Below are 24122 nucleotides of genomic sequence, written 5' to 3' on the forward strand. Positions count from 1 at the left end.
CTTTACTAGAACCTAAAAACATAAAATTACATTAATAAATTTAAATATCTCTAAATATAAAAAAAATGAGTAAAAAATTTCACCTGAACTATCTGAACTAGAGTAATTATATTTCCTTATAATAGCTCTCTTTTTCTTAGTTCTGAAAATATTAAAAGAAAATCTTTTAACACAATTTTACGACACTATACAGTTTTAAAATATTATTTAAGCTCAATTTAGTAATTAATAAGGTATATCTAATAAAAATAAACATTTATTTTAAAAAATTTGAACTGTCAATGTGCTTTTTTTATTTATTTATGTATATAAATGTTAATGAATGTGACTCAAGATAGTGACAGTTTTGTTGCAGCCAACAAATATGATGGGGCTTCCAAGAAAATAAAGAAGAGAGAAGTGTATAGTAAGTTGTAAATGTAATTCTTGCCTATATACACTATAATGTTTATTACCCTATATTACCTATAATGTAACAATTTTCTTCTGGTTGTTTTATAAATTGTGTAAGTTAAGTTTTGTTAAGTTAAAAACTTGATTACTCATACTTTGCCTTTTTGCTTAACTTACATTTCCTTTCTATTTTCTTGAAATGTAAAAATTGGCGAATTATTAACAGGAGAGGAGTGCAACAATTTATCAAACAAATCTTCAGCTTTATTTACCCGTAAAGATTTATCAGGTGTCAAGAAAGTGGTTTTAAATGTAGACGCTAATTCAGCGTCAGGATCTTTAAGTCGCCTCACAAACTTTTTCTTTCGAACTCTGTTTGAAACGGATTGTGTGTTTAACCCGCCTAAACAAGAAAGTTCACGTTTGGTACGTTTTATATTTTGATTGTAAAATGCCTCAAATTTCGTGGTCTTCTCATCTACATTTTGCATTACATCTTGGAGGTCCAGCCCGCCTGTTTCTTTTTTAGATCTGTAAGTGCGTCTCATTTTTTATCAAGCATTTAAAACAATCACATTAATGTTGCTTTAGTCACTAGCAAACTAATAATATTAATTCAGTGCTGATATGTTATTGCTCTGTATGTATGCAAAAAACAAAATTCAAATTTAAAACCAGTTTTCGTTTGTCGTTTGAAAGACAATTGACTTGACGGTTGGCTTTCGGACAGACTATCGAAACATACTGTGGTGTTTTAAACTCATTTTATTTTCAACTACCGGACCCCACAGACTTCGTTCTGTCAAAAAGATTTGAAATGTGGCAGTTTTTTATTCCTACCAATTTTGTGGCGGCGCAAAAAATTCTCATGAGGGTGATGGTTCTGCCATCACCTTGATGATAGGCCAAAGTGTGAGGTTCAGCTCGGGTGACCAAAGTATCTTCGCTTCCATGAACTTTGGCAACTCTTCTGTGACCCACTAAAAAACCCCGACTGGGAATTCTGCTAGAGGGCTTCAACTAAAGCTGATTGGAAAATAATCTAAAAGGATAGTGGGAACCTAAAAGTGACAAATATTTAAAAGTTCTGTGCCTCATTGATATATTTTCCTATTAGTATGTATTCAAATAATTTTGCTCAGATAGGGATTAAATTAATATATTAAATAATTAAATTAATAATTCAAAAATTAAATCCTTTTGTACAAGTAGCGGCACGAAACTCTAGCGCTGACCGTTATTGCGCAGAAGTAAAAAATAAGGTACCTGAGGGGGGCTAGCGGAATGAAGAACGGGCGCGCGTAGCGTCGATTGGCTCTCCAGTCGCATTCCGTCCCCCGCACCGATACGACACCCCGCGCACATCCCGTGTACAGTCGCGTCATTACCGTAAAATTCTCCAACTTTGCCACCAGGGAAAACTTTGCCCAAAATACAATTTCTAAGGAAATCATCTCATGTCAAAAAAAGTATCAAACTTATGACAACATTGATAATATTAACAGAAAATAAAATATAAATGTGGCAACATAGAATAACACGTGTGCTTTCAACTAGACTCGGTTACCTGTCCGCACCTGTTAAAGACGAGGTGTGTTTTTGCGGGCAAATTTCCGTGGATATTTGGAAGTGGATTGTGCGTCATGGCGAAAACACCGATACGTTTAATGGATTGTTTGACATGTAAAACAATTTGATGAATATTTTGATGATAGTTTCGTTGCTGTAACTCTTGCCTTACCAAAGTTATGATAGCGGGCAAAGTTACTCAGTAATGTGCAGCAGTATCATTGTCAACATTGCCCGCCGTCAAAAAACATCTAGGGTTGTCAATTTAGTTTTTTTATAGGGCTGCCAAAAAATGAGAGTAATGTTTTCAGAGTTTATGTCTGTATGTTATATTTTATATTTGACCAGTCATTCACATAATATATTATATATAAATAAAATAAATCAATATTATTATGTAGGTATGATGTATCGTTGGAATCCTTACATCATCTAAATTCACTACAAAAAAAAAGAGTGTAAAACACTTTGTAGGTAACGTTCGTTCGATTAATGGTGTAAATCATACAGTAATTTATTTACGAAAATTTAAGAATCTAAATGTGATACAGGAATGACCTTTTCATATCCAACAGTTGATGACATTTGCACCATAAAACATTTGGAAGATATTATAACAGTTTTACCCGAGCCAACTATAACTCGACGTGGTCAAATATTATTAATATATTACTATAAAGGAAAGGTACGCCTTGAACTTTTGAGGTGTATATCTCTAAGTTTATGTTTTGTTATAAGCACTTGTTTAATTTATTTTCAGATTTTTTTAATGTTGATTTTTGTCTTTTGAAAAAAATGACAACTGTGACTATTTTACAATAAGAATTTAAGTCTTTAATAAAAAGAAATATTTTTTATTTATTATATCTTACTTTCCTCTACTTATGTAGGTATTTTCTCATTCACTCAAATATTACAACCCTAGCACATTTAAATCATCACAAACCGTTTGTATGGAGAAGTGAAAATATATCAGGGTAACATTGCCCACTAATTTTTGTAGAAAAATATTTATGATTTCGAGTAAATCTTTTGAGAGAACGCTTTCATTGCCAAAATGCTTTTACTAGTTCTTTTGGCCTCCAAATTAGTGCTATAGTTCGGCTACATACCATCATGGGCAATGTTGGCTAAAAGTCCAGATAACTTTGCCCGCCTCAAAAATTGTTTATAAAATGGGGAAAACAATGAGTAATGTTATATTTTTTATAAATTAATGCTTGGTTATGATCTTACCATTGCCACAGAAATATGTTGAGGTGAAATGAGTTGAAAAATATGTTGGGGGCAACATACAAAAAACTTGTAATATTTAAGTTTATTTTTAAAATGTGGGCAATGTTGGCATGTTTTACGGTAATATTATTGTTACTGTTGTTACGTTTTGTTGTTTTTTGTTACGTTTGAATTTGTTAGTGTTTTGTTGTTTGTTATTTGAAGTTTGTTTGTGACTTTAAAGTGAATATGCCTAGAACAAATATTGTTTTAAAAAGACAAGCCAGGAAAATGGTTTATGACGTGAATTGTTTTTTAAAAAGGGAATCTAACAAATTGATTGATTCTTTGAAACAAATCCAAAGTGAGATTGACGAAGCTACAAATACTTTGTTCAGTCATTCGGACAGCAACATTGTAAATTTGAGCCAGATAAAACAAACTGCCGAAATCATTAAGGCAGGAAACATAAATTTTAATAGTATAATCAGCGAATTAGGTGAAATCCAAAAAAGAACAGCAGAGTCAAAAAAAACGTCAATTGCAACGGTAAGAAACATCTCCAATCAAGCCAAATTCTGATTTGAGCACAGTGTTCAGAACACCTGGCAAAATACGTTCCAGAACAAAACCGGTCAGAAATATCGATAACTTCGACCAAGGAGTAATAAAGAGAACCATTCATAACTTTCACAAGACAAATAATGAACTTCCTACCATCGGAAAGCTTAAAAAGCAGCTAAAAGATGACATAAATTTCAAAGGTTCAAAACGAAGTCTTCGGCGAATAGTTAAGAGTTTGGGATTTCGGTGGAAAAACACCGAAAACAACCGGAAAGTGCTGATTGAGATTTAAGGAAAATAAAGCAATATCGCCAAGAGGGAAAGCCTTTTGTTTATACAGGCGAATCTTACGTAGATTCATCGCACTCTTCTTCAAAAGCCTGGACCGATGGTACTACTAAGGGGCTTAAGAAACCTATTTCGAAAGGACAGCGAGTCCACGCAGGGTCTGATACTGGGTTTATACCTAATGCGTTGCTGACTTTTAAAGCTGGTACCAAATCAGGCGACTACCACAATATTAATTTTGAAAACTACGAAAAATGGCTCCGAACCCCATTTATGTCCTACCTACAACCCAGTTCCGTCGTGGTAGTCGACAACGCGTCCTATCATAATAAGCAGTGGGATCGCGCACCAACCTCTAATTCTAAAAAGCTCACATGCAGGCCTGGCTCACTGAAAAAGGTATACAGTACGAGGAAACACATTTGAAACCTCAGTTATACAATTTAATAAATATCAACAAAGATAAATTTAAAACATTTTCGATCGATCGAATCCTAGCTGAACGAGGTCATCAGGTACTGAGACTACCACCATACCACCCCGACCTAAATCCGATTGAAATGGCATGGTCGGATATTAAACAATATGCAGGCAGCAAAAATATAAAATGGAGTGACAGTAAATGTATAGGCCTAATACAAGAAAAGGTTTAACTAATGGGTACATGGGATTGGCAAAAGTTGTGTAAAAAGGTGAAGGATATAGAAGAGCAATATGCAAAGAGTGATCATGTCGTGGATTTGGTTACAGAACAATTCATTATTCATGTCGATGGAGATAGTTCCGAGGATAGCAATGAAGATGACGCTAGTGCCGATGAACGAAGCACTCAGGGCTGCTGCTGCGGGCCCTCAGTAAGCAAAAGGCCTTGTCGCGAGACCATTGAAGGCGTGATACCGTTCTCTCATTCAGATTAATAAAAGATTACAAATTAAAAGATGTTTTTATTCTTTAGTCTACATCCCATAAACTTGTTAAGATATCTTAGGACTTTTTTACTGTCTTATAGATAGGTAATATTACTTACATGCGCGACAGTAATCATGCGCAGCAGCTATCCTTCACATTTCGTTCAGCTTAATATCGTTATTTAGGTAATCATTAATCAAAGTGGCATATAATATATTGCGTGTGCGATCGGCCAGCGCTAGACTTACGTGCCGCTGCCTATAGAAATACAATTTTCTAGCAGTGACTTGACCAACAGTCGCCAACTGCCCTTAGTACTTTTTACGACAAATAAAACCAGACATCGATCTTTGTACCTAACATAGTTTATTGAAATACAATTCCTGTAGAAGTTTACACAGTTACAGTAATTTATTACAAAGATCATAACACCTTTGGCTTCGTAAAAATAACAAGTGTTTTTTTTTTCATATATGTATTCTATAATATTCTTTACATTACCATGATAGCTAGCTTATAATTATCTTTCACCACAATATAATAACGAGGACACACAGTCATCTGAAATATTAAAAATATTTGGGCGATATTACTTGTACAGTTAGTAGCTAATACACTAGACACATATGTATGTGTTTACATATAAAACACAGGCTTTAGGTTAAAGGTTATGTGTACAAAAAAATCATCACAGCATTTATAAAATAACCTATTTTATTAAAACTAATGGTGCCTCAGCAAAGGCAGCAACAATAAATGCTTATAAATTAAATAACAATCTAAATAAAAATTTATTTAAGAGATTATCAACTTAAACAAAAATGATATATTTAAAACATAGACAAAATTAATGGAATGGCTATTAAAAAAAATAGTTAATCTTTATAATAGGAATAGCAAATTAAATGTACAGGGACTGCCAATACTTTGTCACTAACGATACCAGAGCCACAATGTAATAAGCCATTACTTTTGGTTTAAAAAAACATAACTAATTAAATTTTACAATAGGCAAACCGAATCAAGAAAATTAAATTTTGTACTGCAAAGAAGTTATGTGACATGACAACAAATGAATTTAAAATCACTATGAAGCCCAAAAATATGGATTTGTAATTTATGCCACATCAGGTTCACCCACGCAAACATAACTTTAGTACATAAGTCATGAACTCTATGCCCTATAAATCATGGCTATAGTATTGCAATTTGCACAGCCACAATATATGGGTCATTATTAATCATCATGAAGTTTTTACAATATAGGAAACCTCACTAAGAGAAATATTGCACTTAATGGATAACATTAGACAAATTTCTTAAAATGGTAACTTAAATCTAATGGTCATTTTGTGCACTTGTAGGTTAAGCACATAATTTAAGAATGATTTTTTAGGGAAAATATAACATTTATATTTCTTCAGAATTATTTTAGCAAAATTGTGTTTATATTTCTATTATTTTGATTGTATTGATCAGTTACAAAGATCATGTGTTAGGGCCTACTCAATAATTTACAGTGATGAAATAAACATCTTCCAAAGTATTGGAGGAGGTAAATCCCAGACTTATGGACTCAGGACTCTATATGCAACCCGGTTCAACAATATATAAGCATAACACTGTATATTTATAAAAAATACATACAAAATAACATTGAATTTTTGCTTTTTTATTTATACATATACAAAATACTGACTGGAGATTGAGTAACAACTTACTGCTAGTCCAGAAAATGGAATGTATAGTCTTCTAGTTATATATTTGTTTATTAGTAGAAACATGTTAATTAGACATTTTTGATATAAATAAAAAATAAAACATAAAATATTCTCCAGTAGTTTCGAGTATTTCCCCGGTAACTTAAAACAACTTAAACCCATAATAAATACCATGATTATCATACAATATCATTTGTGTATATAACATCCAAATTTGTTATCACTTGCTTAATCAATAATTTTATAAATTTTAGTGTACATAATAAAATAAATTTTTAATGTTTGAAAAAAATAAGCTACTTTTTCTATTTAAAATTTCAGTAACTAAAGTACCTTATAATTTAAGTCAGGTTTATTTCATCACTGTTTTTTTTTAAATATCACATCAAAATGGGCAGTACATATATAATAGACAGCTCAAATTCTAAGCTCTGAGAATTGATGATGCACACTGTAGAGGAATGGAAGAGGTAAAATTTAAAGAATTAGTAACTATATATCTGAAAACAATAATAATGGCTTGTCTTATTATAATAAAAAATATACCTTTTTTGGGTTATCTATTATGTATACATAATTTCAGCGCTTAAGATCTGTGCTGTCGGGTTTATCACATTTATGAGAACACATCAATAGGTTGTGGTGACACAGCAGCTAATGCATTTGGGCTAGCAAGTGGATCAAGAGATTCATTCTCTTTAGCCTTCATTGTCGCCTGCTTCACAGCCTCTTTGTATGGACCCCTTTTCTTTTTATTAAAGCAGATCTGAAATATTTAAAATGCAGACAATATAAGTTGAATAGAATTCTTTTCTCTTATAAAATTGTGATGTGTTATTGTGCAAGTTGCCAACAAAAATTATGCTAAACATGAATAAATAAATAATTGTAGACTTTCAGCCTAATAGTTGTTATATAAGTATTCTTATGCACTTATAGTCTTTAGTTGTTGTATGGATAAATACATTTATTTGTCTACTATAGTCCCATTGCCATCGCCTCTTTGTTCAACTCCATTATATTAGAATGGAGTTAATAATGTAACAGCCGGCTCCAGCTAGTATCTAGAAGAGCACCAGCTCATCAGTAACCGTCAGTATGGTTATCGCCGTGTACGGCACAGGTAATCTTTTGGTATATCTTACTCACAGATGGGCTGAGGAGATAGAGTCCAAAAGGCAGGTGCTGGCGATTAATTTGGTGATAGCGAAAGCCTAGTGCGAGTAAATTTCCGGCTTTTTTGGGCGATTGGAAAATCAAGGTTGTTGTCAACGGGGAATTTTCCGACCAAATGATATGTTGGCGTTCCAAGGTTGTGTACTCTCCTCTCCCCAACACTATTCCACCATCAATGATATATTGCAGTTCAGCAGCGTTTATTACTATGCGGATGACAGCTCGCGGGACACCTTTTACACTGAGCGTGCAAATTTTTCTCGGGCTGATGTCGAGCAGTGTCGGGACAAAGGTGGCCGGGTGGTTCAACAGATGTGGATGCGCAATATATGACCTGTGTTCAAGTACTGTGAATACTGTCATTTAGCCTCTGATCACTAACTATACTCTCAGCCTCCCCGCGGCGAACCCAGTGACATCGAGACTGCGGTAACCAATCCCTTTGGAGATGTAGGTCGACAAGCACCTGGGAAATAGGGAGTCCGGAGAGTCATACGAAGTCAATTAATACGGATGAAGGGCGTTGGCATCAGGGCCCTCTTGATCACAATAATACATTACTGCGGTGTAGAAGGCAAGTGGAAACCACTGTACTATTTTCCCATGAAACATGTCATGAAATATGCGGGATAGAGAAAGAACGACTACCGCCCTGCGCCATATCGAGTTCAGATGCGACTCATCAGACTCATGATAACAGCACACCGTCTCAACCTGCACAAGCTACAGATAAGAAGCCGCAGCTTTGTGGAATTACTGAAACTCACGCGAGGTTCAGGCTTCTATAGTATTCCATTAGGTCCCGCTTTATACTTCTCCGCAACAAAAAATTCAAAGAAATTAGTTCCAGGGTTTATATCCTATAATGACAATGAAACTGAATACAAAACCTTGTTTACTGAATCTCCTGTATGCCCCAACAACCAAATCAACAGACACGGAGATTCAGGACTTCTACAGAATGTTAGAATATTCTAACCTAGTCTTAGAAAAGTGCCTAGAAGAGCCTTCTGATGGGTGACTTGAATGCAACTGACTTGGATCAACAAGACATAGTGAAAAGCCGTATTAATTTAGTCTGAGAGCTGGGTAAATAAGGATGATCAAGGCAAACTTCTAACCGAGGTGGACCAGGTAACTGATAGGTGGCGATTGTAGTCGCAAAACTTATAGTGGTAGGGAAGGCTAATTAACTTCTAAGAAACTTTGTTTGCTGAGCATCGTGGGAGAGTTCACTTTGGCCCATTACTTGCAACTTTATAAAGCGCAAAGCCGGATCCCAAATGGATCTACTACTCCCACCTCTATCAAGGACAAGGGCTCCCTAAAAATACCAGCTCCTTCCTTTAGACCGCATGCAACATAGAGAGGGTTGAATTGTCAATGAACTTGTCTTTCGGATCATCTTGATCCTTATGCGCTGCATAGAGACTTAAGAGACTTAACTTAAGCAGAATGCTTTTTATAACACTTCTTATTGTGCACCACCACTTTATGGAACCAGCTGACATTCCAGGTAATTCCGAACCGTTACTACTTAGGGACCTTCAAGAGAAAAGCGTACCACTTCCTTAATGTGGGGCAATGCAGTTGCAATCCATGGGCGGCGGTAAGCACTTTTAAGTGACCCACCTATTTCTTTGCCTCCTGTACAATAAAAATAACCCTTTTTTGTATGCATAATTGTTACAGCATCAGAATTATACAGGTTGTAATTTATTTAAATACTGAAGCTAATTTTTGATATGAAAGTTAGTTTTCCTCTGCTAATAAAAACTATTTGAAAAAGAATTCCTTTATATTCCAAGGACAGACTTATTCTATGCTGGTGTTGAAATAAATGGCCTTGTCATAAATATATGCTATAGAATTTGTTCTAAATAAAATAGTGTAATACAATCCTCTACTCTACTAGAGGCTATATAGAGCATACACCACCAAGTAGTGATTAGTAAGTTACTTTAAAAATTGGCTCAATATACTTGAAACTTCTATAAATAATATCACAATATATAATAAATATACCTTATAATCTTCTAAAAATGGGCACAAGCTGTCACAGGGCATGAGTGATGATGTAGTTGAAGCAAACCATGCAACATGAGCCCTAGAAGTAGAAGCAAGGCTGAGAACCCTGCCTGGCCACCAGGGGAATCCAACCACCTTTCCCCACACAATATCACCAGGTGAAACCCTAACCAACCTTCCTCCAATACTTTCTGATTTAGCAGGAAAGTCTGGAACTGTTTCACTTTCACAATCATCTGATTCATCATCTTTGCATTCATACGAATTGCTACGTAATCGTTGCAAATTTATAGAAACTTTTTGATTTAAACAACTGTCTTTAATATCACTAAAATAATCATTGTCACTTTTTGATGAGTTTTCATCTTTTTGACGTGTTACACGATTCTTTTTTTTATGTTTAACTTTATGTTTATGTTTCTTTTCTAAAGGGTCCGAAGGTGAGACTTGTGATAGATTATTTTTTGGAGATAATGCGCCAATATATTTTGGTGATAAATCATTAAAAGTGTCTGTCTTAGTTGCACTTTTTTTAGCTTGCTTCTTGGCTTTTTTTAGTGCTTTTTTAACAGCTTTTATATCTGGTTTAGAAGTCCTTGCCATATCACATGACACACCAGAATCTTCATTAAAATCGCTGTTGAGGGGTGGTATTTTTACAACAGTGCCTTCGCCTTCACCAAAACATATTTTAAGAGTTCTCGCATTTGAAAATAGGTTGCTAAATGATGAGTCACCATTCTTAGTGTCCAATGTATTGTCATTGTTATCAGAAACGCTTACAAATGCAACTTCTTGTGTTTGCTCACTATCAACACATAATTCAGTTTCTGCAGTTCTAAATTTATCACTACTCCTGGTAGACTTCATAGCATTTGAAATTTCACTTGGTTGCAATCTAGACAGTTTTGGAATTAACATACTCTTCATATTGGTGTATTTTTTATCTAATTTCGATGAATCAGAGGATTGCTTAGGTGTATCATCGTCAGAATCTAGCTTACGTTTTTTCGACACGTCTACATTTTCATTGTTCTCATTGCAAATACCCTGGCAATTTGAACACAGGACTTTTCGAGGTCGTAGTCGCACCGTCATCTTTTGACGTGGTTGAGGCTTGCTTTTCCTTGCCTGCTTTTTAAATTTGTTTTCCTCATCCACGAATTGAGGTTCTTGATAAGTAAATCTTTGACTAACTGAATGTAGCTTTTCATCGCAACCAGCATCTTTATTACCTAGTTTTGTAAAAGCTGGATTGAGACTATATACACCAAATGGTAAATTGCTGCAAAGCGAAAGTAAACATTTAAACAAATATTAGACATGAGGAATTGATTCTAATCAATAAATTTAAGTCTATAAAACATGCACGTACCCCTTATTGGAATCTAAAAGTACACCCTGAAACTTCTTATTTTCACTAGAATATGAGACCACTAATAAATCCTCTAAAGCTTCTTCAACATTCACTAAGATTTGGGAATTCTTTTGAATCATCATAATATCGGCTGTTGCTAGAACAGCCACCATATTAATTTGTTTTCTGTCAGGTTTAAATTTTAACAATTTGCTTCTATTGTCTGTATTCTCTATGTCGATAAGATTGATCGATGCTTCGGCAACCGCACGACACCTATGATCGTCGATTAAAAAATCTACTAAACAATGATTTCATAGTTCTTCTCCTAAGTGATAAAACCAGAGAGAAATTTCTTTATCAATGAAAACAATGGCTAAATAAAATAAACTAACATTGGTTTAGCAAGCCCTGTAATTGAAAGACAAATATGCTTATCATGGATTTTTAAACACCATCTACAGTAGAGAATAGTGATCTCGTGCCTTTTTAGGGGTCATCATTGACCGAATTCTACGTGCCTTAAAAAAATCACTTTACGGCGTGCAACGCTACGTGATGGATGTATTCTGTGGATGGACTGTATCGACGAGTTGATCCAGTGGAGGTTCGCGATGCTCAATCGAGTGGAAGCCTCTCAACCTCGCCACCTGGCTCGGCATCTGGCCTGGCTTGACCACGAAGCACGAGTCTGACCGATACCACCAACCAAGACACCAGGGCCAAGTCGAGAGAGACTCTTTGGCCCCCATCACAGGCCATGACACTCCAGACACAACCCTAGGACCAAGTCGAGCGTTGCTCCTCGGTTCAACGTACAAAACGACTATGATTTCAGTTGCGCACTGCGAGTAGAACCCTTGTCTCCTGTCCGCGTGCTGCAGGCTATCAAAGGCTATTAGCCCACACTCGTACTACCCTATATCAGCAGGGTGCAAATTGTCATACCACCCGAAGGGGTCACAGTCCCGTACGGGATTGAGCACACCCCTTAAAAGGCAAGGTGCAATAATTGCCACAGGATATTCTAATTTTTATATTCAGCATTAGTTGCTTCAGAAAAGATAATTATTCTATATTCAAGAGCCAACTTTAATAAAATATATATTAACATACAGCAATCAATTATTTTTAAATGAATATTACGTGACAAAAGTTAACCCTACCCTAATTTTATTTTTCCGATGCTAATGTAGCAGTTTTAGAAACATTGATACAAAGACTGCTTTAAAATAAGAGAAAGCAAAAAGAAAGTTTCTGGTTGCTGAAGAATCTAAAATAGAATTGGAGAACAAGGTTTCAGAACTTAAGGACTACCGAGAAAACATATTAAGATTAGAAAATGAAATTATTCCTCTGAAGAGTTCAAAGAAAAAAGACAGTTCGTGTCCATATATTTTCATACAAAGGTAGTTTTCGACTTTCTACATACACTACTGTTAAGGCATCTTGCCTAAGCCCCCAAGAAGCGAAACATCAGTAGCATACATTTATTTGTGGTTCAAAACGTAGATAATACACTAATAGAGATCAGCAGTATCAGTTTTTTTTACCTTCCCGCCGCCAGTGGTTCCAACATGAGGTTTTTCTTCCCAAATTTAAGGGTAATCAAGATGTAGGTATGATGTACATTATTTCAAGGGTATTTCAGTTTTTTTCTTTAAAAAACTCACGATTCTATATTATATATATATAGCCTCAAATCCAATCAATAAACTAAACCGAATAAAAACTTAATGTATTTATTTAAAAACTCTTAGGCCTGGCTATAACTGAAATATCAATATTATACGCGATGACGAAATAACAGCTCTTATACTACTTAAATAATTTTAATTACAAGAACTTTAGGTGTTTTTATCAATATTTAGTATTTGAAGCTGGTCTTAGGAGGAACAGTTTGTAGGAGTTGGCATCACTCCCCTCCGGGCGCCGGTATATAGTGGATAACCTTGGATAGACTTGAATAGTTGTATTAAAATTATTACTCAAATGAAATAAGAATTGTACAAGTGTTTCGAATTTTTAAAATCGGCAGTTATTAAACTGGGGTAAGCTAACATATTTTAATTATAAATAATTATTATAGTAAATTTCAAAACGCATACTGCGACATAAAGAGGCTTATATAATTTTCGCAATTAGCTGTCGTAAACTTGTGTTAAATCTATCTCTAAAACCATTCACCGATCATTGTATAAACTTTTAATAGAGGATGAAGGTTATCCATACAAATAGTACCCTAAACTCATTTGGATTATTTACTAGTTAAGTAATTGATTAGAAATATATCGAAGAATTTTATAAGGATATATTAAAACTCAGATTTAAAATTTTAATTAAACATTAAGAAAAGTTAACTGTACCGATCTTCTTCTTTCTTGTCTGATATCATTAAAAGCAAAATTGATATATTAAAAATGTCTTTGACATTGAGAATTGATTACATTCTACTTTAAAACTAGTATTGAGCAATGCTTGTGCTATTGCTATATAACTTATTATGATACAATAAAATCATATGCACAAAGTTTTAATGTTTGAAACTTAAAAGATTTTCCTTTTTAGATAATGTCCTCAGAAAATAGAATAGATATCACTCAGCCCTTGTGGGATCAAACAACTTTTGTGGGTAGATTTCGCCACTTTGCCTTTATCTCTAACCCACTGCTTTCGTTGGTGCCAGAAAAAGAGTTGTATAAGGCTAAAGAACTCTATTTTAAATATAAGTAAGTTATTTTATGTGATAAACATTTATTTTCCTGTTAACTCAGTATGCATTTTTATTACATGTCTTTGTAAAATAAGAATTTGAAGTCATTTCCAAAGTCAGCGAGGAATTAGAGTCTAGTGTAAAATTTGATTTTTATTTAACTAAAGTTGGTTAAAACGATGTTAAGTAATAAAATAATGTAGAATTTATGTTTAAAATACAACTCAACAACTTTGCAGCTTTAATAAAGATCATCTTCTGGCCACTAATTAAACCTACATTAATTAATACATGCAATTTTAATTTCCATGCCTGTATTAAAATTAATGTAATTTTAATAACACATTATTAAATGTTTTATCATGGCCATAAACTTGACATTCAATTTATTCTATTAATACAATATGTAATTTGATCTGTAAGAGATATTACTATGTTTTGTTAATAAAATCTAGTTGTTTTCCATCTACACTTATGTAAATTGTGTTGCCTTTGTTGCCGTTTCATATGTTAATAATTATATGCTATGATTGATACAACAAGAACAACTTGTAAAATATTGTCGTACTCTAAATTTACTAAATATTATAATAGATATTTTATCAATAAATCTATATGTTTTATTGAATTTTAAAATAATTAAGACATTTGAAATGGTTAATGGCAATCATAGTCAACAACAGCTGTTGACAGTTGACGTGAGTCTTAGGTGGGCAAAAGTAGTTTTAGTTTATTGTGTGGATATAAGCTGTGATTACCGCAAGCTCTACCCTACCAAGCCAACATTTAGCCAAGTTACTGACTACATCATATTCGTATTTCATTTTAGAGAAGGAAATGAGCCATCCGAAACAAGATTAGAACAAGTAGTAAGAGCTAAGCAGTTATATGAGTCAGCATTCCACCCCGATAGTGGAGAACTTCAGAATGTCTTCGGTAGGATGTCGTTCCAAATGCCCGGAGGATGTCTGGTTACAGGAGCAATGTTGCAGTGGTATAGGTATGTTTATATTTCCTAAGTTTTGGTATTTTTTAAAAATAATAAACTAGCTCCTATCCAATCCTCTAGATATGTACGAATAAAGTATGTATACAATTTTATTGAAGTGAAGTGTTTTATCGGCGTTGGAAAAATATTTACCGTCACATTTTTCCGTTACGTGTCATCTTTTTCTTGTCCCTACCAAGGTTGATGCGAAGAGATTCGAAGCCATTAATAACAAAAATATATAATAACGATAATGATAGTAATAATTCTATTACAATTTAATGAAATTCTTTAATAATCTTAGTAGTAATAAGGTAAAATGAAATAATTGTATTATTTGTATTCATTTCTATGATAATAAAAGCCTTTTGTTAAACTTTATCTAATTTAACTTTATTTAACCAATTTCTGTAAAGTTGCATATAGTAGATTATTTTTCGAAGAATAAGGTCATAAAGAAGTTTCACTACTTACGTGTGCACGCACACATTTTTTATAAGTATTTTACAGCGATAATAGCTAATATTATTATAGTAATAAAGGTTAATTACTTGATTGCCAAAAATGCTCGTAGAGACAAATCAAAATAGAATGCAGATAGGATCTCTGGCTCTCCATTCATGTTGTAGTTTGTTTTTATTTTTTCTAATCGCTCCTTGCTGCTAATATCTGAAATGGGTTGCATTAAAACAATAGTAGCATTCCTGCATTGACAACTTATATTTCCCAAATTATAAAGCCAAAAAATATAAGTATTAAATTAATTTAATAATTAACTCAATAAAAGTCATTTATCACTACCACTTAACAGTTACATATACAAATATATGTGTGCCTTACTTAATAGCAGGTTAGGTACCCAGTTAGAAATAAATAATACCATTCGACACAACGTCACCATTTTGGATGTTAACAAGCTAATACTAAACCATAAAAATAAAACTACATAGACCGAACAAATTTCAGGACTGCAACGGCAGTGGTATTTTGGCAGTGGGTGAACCAGTCGTTCAATGCGTTAGTAAATTATACGAACCGAAACGCCAATTCGCCCCTAACTACGAAACAAATGGGTGCCGCGTATGTGTCCGCGACATCTGCTGCAATGGCCACGGCGCTTACCTTCAAATTTGTTATACAGAAACAAGCCAAGAATCCCATTTTAGCGGTGAGTATAGTAATAATAATAGAAATTTTTTTTTTGAAATCCTCACAATTAATATTGGAACTGAACAAATATGTGTCAAGTTAAATCCCGTAACGGTAACGTTCTGTATGACGAAATTAAGAAAGACATATCAAAGCTCGCCAACGGAAGCTTCTTCACTACAGGAATGGGCAGGAGCCCATCCAGTCTAGATTTGTTGCGAGTGTGTGAAAAAGGCTTTTGAGCTAGTGTATATGTCGCAGTAAAGTAGTTAAATCAGAGAGTTAATTTAATTAACAGGTTATTAAATGTCGATATTCAATCAAGTCGCTAGCATTTTGATTTAAATAAAGCGGAGTTGAAAACCTTTAACTATCTTATAGACCGTAAGCCAGCGCGTTGATTAACAATGTAAAACAAGATTATTACATTTGTTATTGTTATTTCGGTGTGATCGTGACTAAGAGCTTTTAAATTCCGTGTTTTGCTTTATCGTAAATGGTTAGGTTAGGTTAGTCTTGTTGGCTAGGAACGTTTAGGAAACTCGTTAAACGTTTCGTTCGCTCACTTGTCTGACGGAACTTTAGCGACTCGATTGAATATCGATTTTTAATTAACTGTCTATAGATTCAATTAACTCTCTGATTTAACTACTTTACTGCAGCCAACTAGCTTAATTAGCCGTTCAATTAACAGCCTAGCCTTTTAACTAAACGGCGTCGTTTAACTAACGGCCTTAAAGATATAGCCGTAGTAGCGTTTCTTACAACATTTAATAAACTGGCTGGTTAATGCTTAGGCCATTCGTACGATAGACTTTTAGGTGTGATATTTTATTGAATATCGATTTTTAATTAACTGTCTATAGATTCAATTAACTCTCTGATTTAATTACTTTACTGCAGCCAACTAGCTTAATTAGCCGTTCAATTAACAGCCTAGCCTTTTAACTAAACGGCGTCGTTTAACTAACGGCCTTAAAGATATAGCCGTAGTAGCGTTTCTTACAACATTTAATAAACTGGCTGGTTAATGCTTAGGCCATTCGTACGATAGACTTTTAGGTGTGATATTTTATTGAATATCGATGTTTAATTAACTGTCTATAGATTCAATTCACTCTCTGATTTAATTACTTTTCTGCAGCCAACTAGCTTAATTAGCCGTTCAATTAACAGCCTAACCTTCTAACTAAACGGCGTCGTTTAACTAACGGCCTTAAAGATATAGCCGTAGTAGCGTTTCTTACAACATTTAATAAACTGGCTGGTTAATGCTTAGGCCATTCGTACGATAGACTTTTAGGTGTGATATTTTATTGAATATCGATGTTTAATTAACTGTCTATAGATTCAATTAACTCTCTGATTTAATTACTTTACTGCAGCCAACTAGCTTAATTAAACGTCCAATTAACAGCCTAACCTTTTAACTAAACGGCGTCGTTTAACTAACGGCCTTAAAGATATAGCCGTAGCGTTTCTTACAACATTTAATAAACTGGCTGGTTAATGCTTAGGCCATTCGTACGATAGACTTTTAGGTGTGATATTTTATTGAATATCGATGTTTAATTAACTGTCTATAGATTCAATTAACTCTCTGATTTAATTACTTTACTGCAGCCAACTAGCTTAATTAAACGTCCAATTAACAGCCTAACCTTTTAACTAAACGGCGTCGTTTAACTAACGGCCTTAAAGATATAGCCGTAGCGTTTCTTACAACATTTAATAAACTGGCTGGTTAATGCTTAGGCCATTCGTACGATAGACTTTTAGGTGTAATATTTTATTGAATATCGATGTTTAATTAACTGTCTATAGATTCAATTAACTCTCTGATTTAATTACTTTACTGCAGCCAACTAGCTTAATTAAACGTCCAATTAACAGCCTAACCTTTTAACTAAACGGCGTCGTTTAACTAACGGCCTTAAAGATATAGCCGTAGCGTTTCTTACAACATTTAATAAACTGGCTGGTAAATGCTTAGGCCATTCGTACGATAGACTTTTAGGTGTGATATTTTATTGAATATCGATGTTTAATTAACTGTCTATAGATTCAATTAACTCTCTGATTTAATTACTTTACTGCAGCCAACTAGCTTAATTAAACGTCCAATTAACAGCCTAACCTTTTAACTAAACGGCGTCGTTTAACTAACGGCCTTAAAGATACAGCCGTAGCGTTTATTACAACATTTAATAAACTGGCTGGCTAATGCTTAGGCCACTCGTACGTTAGACTTTTAGGTTTGATATTTTATTGCGCGCGTTAAGAACGACCTGATCACCTACTTGCCTATTAAATTTACAAATGATCATGAAACGGATACAGAAATCTGAGGCCGAGACCTAAAAAGGTTGTAGCGCCATTGATAAATAATTAAAACAATGTTTTACGCTGTACGTGACTTATAGTTAAAGACCAACTAAATAACACATCAATTGCCCTGCTTTTAATTTAATTATGCCCAATTTTTATGTTGTAATGCAATGAATTCTGTGCCTGACGCAAGCCGTTGACTTCTTGGGTCTAAGGCAAGGTTTCCTCACGATGTCTTCCTTCACTGTTCGAGCGAATGTTAAATGCGCACATAGAAAGAAAGTCCATTGGTGCACAGCCGAGTCGAACCTACGACCTCAGGGATGAGAGTCGCACGCTGAAGCCACTAGGCCAACACTGCCCTGCAAAGTATAATAGATGAAATAATTATATCATCATGATAATTTATATGAAAGTCTTAAGCAGCTGTTAGTCGCAGTAGGAACTAAGCGAAGGAATGTATTTTTATTCAAATCAAATGTACAACAAAAAATATCTAAACGATTAAAGAGTTTAATTGTTATCGTATATTTTGATATAGTTATCATTAAGTTATCTGTATGATATTTTGATTTCAGAGATTTGTACCGTTTGCTGCGGTGGCGGCCGCTAACTGGGTGAACATTCCACTCATGAGACAAAATGAAATTTTACTTGGTAAGTAATAAGGATTATATGTGTCAATTCCAAATTGGTTTTGAATATTTTATATCTAACTAGCGACAGACGTCTTCCACATATAAAAAAAATCTAATTATGTAAATCAATCTCGACTCCACTAAAGAACTTCATCAAAATCTGTCCAGCCGTGTAGGAGTTTAATAACGAACACATGCACATATATATATGCGTCATCTGCCGGGCTGATTTGTTAATCTTAACCATCCAGGACGCCACCCAAATGCATACAAAAAAATTCATTCAAATAGGTCCAGCCGTTTAAGAGTGAAATACACACACAGTAGAATTATATATGTAAACATTGCAGAAATAATATATAAGAAATTTTAAGTGTTTTAAAGAAACAAAACCCAACTGAATACTGTCTTAGTTTAACTAACAACTTATAATGCACATATATAGGAATAATAAAAATCGATATGCAATAAATCAGTGATTAAAAATATTTTGTTAAATAATATTCGTGGTATATAAAATACAAAGTAATATAAACTTATATAGTACGGGGCTGTGTATAAATAATTTCTTGTAATTAATTTTATTTATTTTAGGTTTGGATGTAACGGACGAAAATGGTAACATTATTGGAAAATCACAACTAGCACCAGTTAAGGGAATTTCACAAGTTGTTACATCGAGGTTAGGGAATTAATTAATTAATATTATTTATTTACAAAATAATGATAAAAAAACAGTATTTATCGTGATTTTTATTTTTACACAAGTAGGTGACTTTGCCTACTAACTGTAAGTGTTAATTGTAGCAACTAAGCCGGGAATCGAACCTACGATATCGGGAATGAGTATCGCACGCTAAAACCACTACATAGCTACAACTATGTAGAGTCAATAGTTAAGGATTTTGATAGGCTTGTAACAGAATATGTTACAGTAACAATAAATAAGTATAAAAAATATTAAAAAAACAATTTAATTGTTAAGAATAAATATATTAAGAACTAAATAATATACGAAAATCCGCAAATAATGGTTCTTTAAATGAATTTTCAGAATCGTAATGTGCGCACCGGGAATGTTACTCCTTCCTGTGATAATGGAGAGGATCGAACCCAAGGCCTGGATGCAGAGGATCAAGTGGGCTCACATTGGCATACAGACAGGCATAGTTGGATTGTTGTGAGTATTATTTTAACAAGCGATCAGCCCTGGATGTACTTTTTCATGATATTACCAAACCTAATCTAAATAATAAAGAATACAAAAGTAGTGACAGCCCTCAGTCTTCTTGGCCCCAAATGTCTATATATGTTTCATTATAAGTTTTTTAATACTTTATTTATTTTATTTTATAGTAACAATCATAAAATAGCAAAATATATATGTAATAGACTTAGGGTCCTTCAAGTAAGTACGTACCAATTCTTAAAAGGCCGGCAACGCACACGCGCGCCCTCTGGCATTGAGTGTACATGGGCGGCATATAACTTAACATGAGGTGAGCCTCCTGCCCGTTTGCCCCGTTTTATAAAATAAATGTATATATTTAAACTAAAGAAAACTGAAATGTAACATTTGAAACAACAAATAATATTTAAAATTACTTCTTAAACAAAATCAGAGTTATCCCGCCTCTTCAAAAAACTTCATCACCTCTTCTATGGTGGGGTGAAAAATATCAATATTCTCATAGTTAGATAAAAACTCGAATACACCATCGAGTTTTTATGGGTCTTAGCCATGCCTTCATCGTCGTCGTTGCATTGTCTATGGATGATCGCAGACCTCAACTGTGTCTATGGAAGCGTTCAAGTATTACGTAACAAATTTGTGGGGGGGGGGGGGGTTTCTTTTAAAACGTTACGATGCGGGGCGGGGTTTGAATTACGCATTTTATTTTCCACTTTCCAGTGCTTTACACCACACAATGGTAAGTTTTAAGTATAAAGAGTCACTGGGGGTGACTACGAAACGTTTTACTATTAAAATACAGATACCATTACGGCGCGTTTTATGGGGGGGGGGAGGGGGGCAAGAATCTCCAAAAATTGTGTGACGTAATACTTGAACGCTCCCTAACGGCAAGATTAAAACAATAAATTTATTTTATTTCTCCATAGTACTCCTTAAGTCGAACTGAACAGATCAGTGTAATCCTGAATTCGATTCTAATTAAAATATAATAAATAGTTTTTGATAATTAAATAAATTTCGGTAAAAATTGCTAAAATATTTTTTTTACAGTTTAACATTCATGGTGCCTACAGCGTGCGCTATATTCCCACAACGATGGTAAGGTTCATGTAAAATATTTTATCCGCTTTCAATGTTCAGAGCTCTCAGCAAAAATGTTTCCATTCGAACCAGTAGTTCTTGAGGTTGGCACGACCATACAAACTTCACAAACTCAGATCTTAGTCTTTTGTTAAAATAGCTTTTACACATTAAGAAAAACACTTTTTGATCGGATTAAAGCTATGTATTATTATTAAAAACTTATAAATATTTACACAATTCTATAGTTAATTTTTAACGTTAAGTTCTTCAAGTTTTTAATAATAATACATAGCTTTAATCCGTTCAAAAAGTGTTTTTCTTACACTCAGATCTTAATATTAAATTTGTTTTGGCCATTATAAAAATACTGTTGACATAGATTGTCATATTTTTCATTGTTACTGAACATATAATGTATTTTTATTATAAACTAGCCAAAAATTTCATTTTTGTACAGTTTATTCAGAATAAATATTATATTTTAAATGAACATATATATTTGTTATTTTTAGCAAATTGTCAATTGACACAATCAAACGCTTTGAGAAGGACAGATATGATGAAATTGTGAAAAACACAGACGGAAAGCCTCCAGAATATGTATACTTCAACAAGGGATTGTAAGTCGGTAAAAATCTGTCCCATACCCCAGAGGCTCTCTCGCAGATGGTCGTTGAAGGTTGGATTTTCAGTGCCTCCATAAAAATCACTATTTTATAAGTGTAGGTGTTATTTTTAGTATTATAGAAAGGTCAGAAATAAAAGTATTAAATGTGTAATATGGAACATAGGACATTCACTGCCATAGACAATTCTTTAATGTGACTTTGCCATGGAATAATATAAATCTGTGGTCATAGATCAGACAATGACCTATGGTCACAGAGATATAGGTTTTTTATTTGCGGGTAATTTATGCATTTAATTATTTAATTTTTATTAGATCTGAAAAGAAATATTAATCTTGAGAATTATTAGAATTCAGTGAATGTGATGTGATTAAACAAAAATTGAGTTTATATACGACAATATACTATTATATTTTATTTTTTATATTTCTCTTGACGAAACTCATACATAGCTCAAATTATCATACATTACATTCCATATGTGATTGGTTATATATGTCGCAGCCAACTAGCTTAATTAGCCGTTCAATGAACAGCCTAGCCTTTTAACTAAACGGCTTATTAAGCCAGTTGGCTGTGACATATACATAACCTACAGTTGGACAGTATTGAGTGTATTTGAAGCTCGCTTTTTATATTTATTTTAGCTTTTTATAGGTATTTTAAGGAAGATAAATTAAGGAATTGAATTGATATTTCTATCAAATAGAATTTATTGGTGGCAACACTCATCGTGGAAAGTAGAATATGCTCAGAGGTGCAATTTTAGATTATTTTGTATTTAAGGTTAAGTGATGTTAATTCATTAGAACTAGCTAAAATCAGTTTAATATATGTAATTTTTATTTTTATTCTGTGTTTATAAAATCTTGAGAATTTGTACTTAGAAATTAGATGGTATTATTTGTAATTATTTTTGATTGTTATTCGTATAGTGCTTGTTATCATGCTTGGAGATTACTCTACAATAAAAAAGACAATAAAATGTTGTGAAAGTCTTGTGTTTATTATTCCTTAGTCATTGGATTCTAATCTATGATGATTATATAATTAAAAACATATGTTTGTGTATACAAAAACCGACCAGGCAAGCGAGACCAACAATGTGTAAATATTTAAATTAAATATAATGAGTAATTTGTGATAGTGAGAAAAGAAGCGTTGAAGGCATCGTGAAGGATAGGCTTTGAAAATACGTATTAAACTAAATTTTCTTCCAAATTTTACGGTAATAATTCAATTAACTTAGCGATGTATGAAGTACGAAAATCTTTGTAGGTCTTACGAGCACGTCTAGTTTTGCCCCTCGTTACGAAATGAAAACAAAAATCGTAACAATATGTTCTTCATATCTTAAGCGTCTTTTGTTTATGATACAGCTTAACTAATAACTTGACTTGGAAGCGGCAAGTAAATGTATTCACTATGAAAATAAATCCATTATTATTTGAATTTGTCATTTTTGAATAAAAACTAAATAAAGACGACATTTAAAAAATAATATTAATACAAGTGACAATAACAACAAGGATGGCATTGACATTGTGAATTGTTTTAACTTTTGAGGGTAGAATTATGTCAAATCTACCGACAACAATTTCGATCTTTCTGAATCGCGGTTATATAGTTTTTCTATTTACTAAATATAAGTAGCATTTCTTATATGAGTCTTTCGGGGTCAGCTGCTGCGAAGGAAACCAGTTCACTCAGCTGGTCAAAAGTGAGTGAGACGTAATTAGTATATGGAGGTCCACTTCGCAGAACTGTGCGGTATAACCCCATGTGGTTACCTCGACCCCCCTTTTGCCTATTTTATTGATTGTAATTAAATATATGTAAAAAAGAACGGTTAATATTTTCCTTGCTTTTGCTTTTTGTAAATGCGTTTAAAAACAACGTCGAAAAAGTCATAATTGTTTTTATTACTCTTAAGTTATATTTAGTGTTAGAGCTTGTTTTACCCTAAATCCATTATCATGTATGGTAATTGATATATAATACTAATATTCAGTATTTTTGAAAGGTTATTCCACACTCAAACAATTGGTTTTGTGCTTATGTATCTAGAAACTATTAATATAATTTAGAATGTTTCATTTTTCGAAACAGGCCTAGCATGTTTCGACTTTAAACCCGTGAACACTGGGATCCCACAAGACTGTCCTATCCCCGACCATGT

The 24122-nt window shown here is 33.5% G+C and overlaps 2 protein-coding genes across 2 annotated transcripts; one reads left to right on the forward strand and one right to left on the reverse strand.

Annotated features, from left to right (window-relative positions):
- Positions 1 to 5283: 5283 nt before the first annotated feature.
- On the reverse strand, positions 5284 to 11468 carry LOC123720240 (PWWP domain-containing protein 2A-like). The gene is made up of 3 exons (XM_045676779.1): positions 11239 to 11468; positions 9861 to 11148; positions 5284 to 7425 (listed from the first exon to the last, which is right to left on the reverse strand). Exons 1-3 carry the CDS (start codon positions 11391 to 11393, stop codon positions 7276 to 7278), a joined length of 1593 nt encoding a protein of 530 aa, XP_045532735.1. The 5' UTR covers positions 11394 to 11468; the 3' UTR covers positions 5284 to 7275.
- A 1653-nt stretch (positions 11469 to 13121) lies between these two features.
- Positions 13122 to 22918, forward strand: LOC123720593 (sideroflexin-2). Its single transcript, XM_045677271.1, has 9 exons — positions 13122 to 13271; positions 13789 to 13949; positions 14763 to 14933; positions 15888 to 16089; positions 18977 to 19055; positions 19631 to 19718; positions 20091 to 20216; positions 21282 to 21329; positions 21827 to 22918. Exons 2-9 carry the CDS (start codon positions 13792 to 13794, stop codon positions 21936 to 21938), a joined length of 984 nt encoding a protein of 327 aa, XP_045533227.1. The 5' UTR covers positions 13122 to 13271; positions 13789 to 13791; the 3' UTR covers positions 21939 to 22918.
- The last annotated feature ends 1204 nt before the right edge of the window (positions 22919 to 24122 follow it).

The sequence above is a fragment of the Pieris brassicae genome, chromosome 2, assembly GCF_905147105.1.
Source record: "Pieris brassicae chromosome 2, ilPieBrab1.1, whole genome shotgun sequence".
Taxonomy (NCBI): Eukaryota; Metazoa; Arthropoda; class Insecta; order Lepidoptera; family Pieridae; genus Pieris; species Pieris brassicae.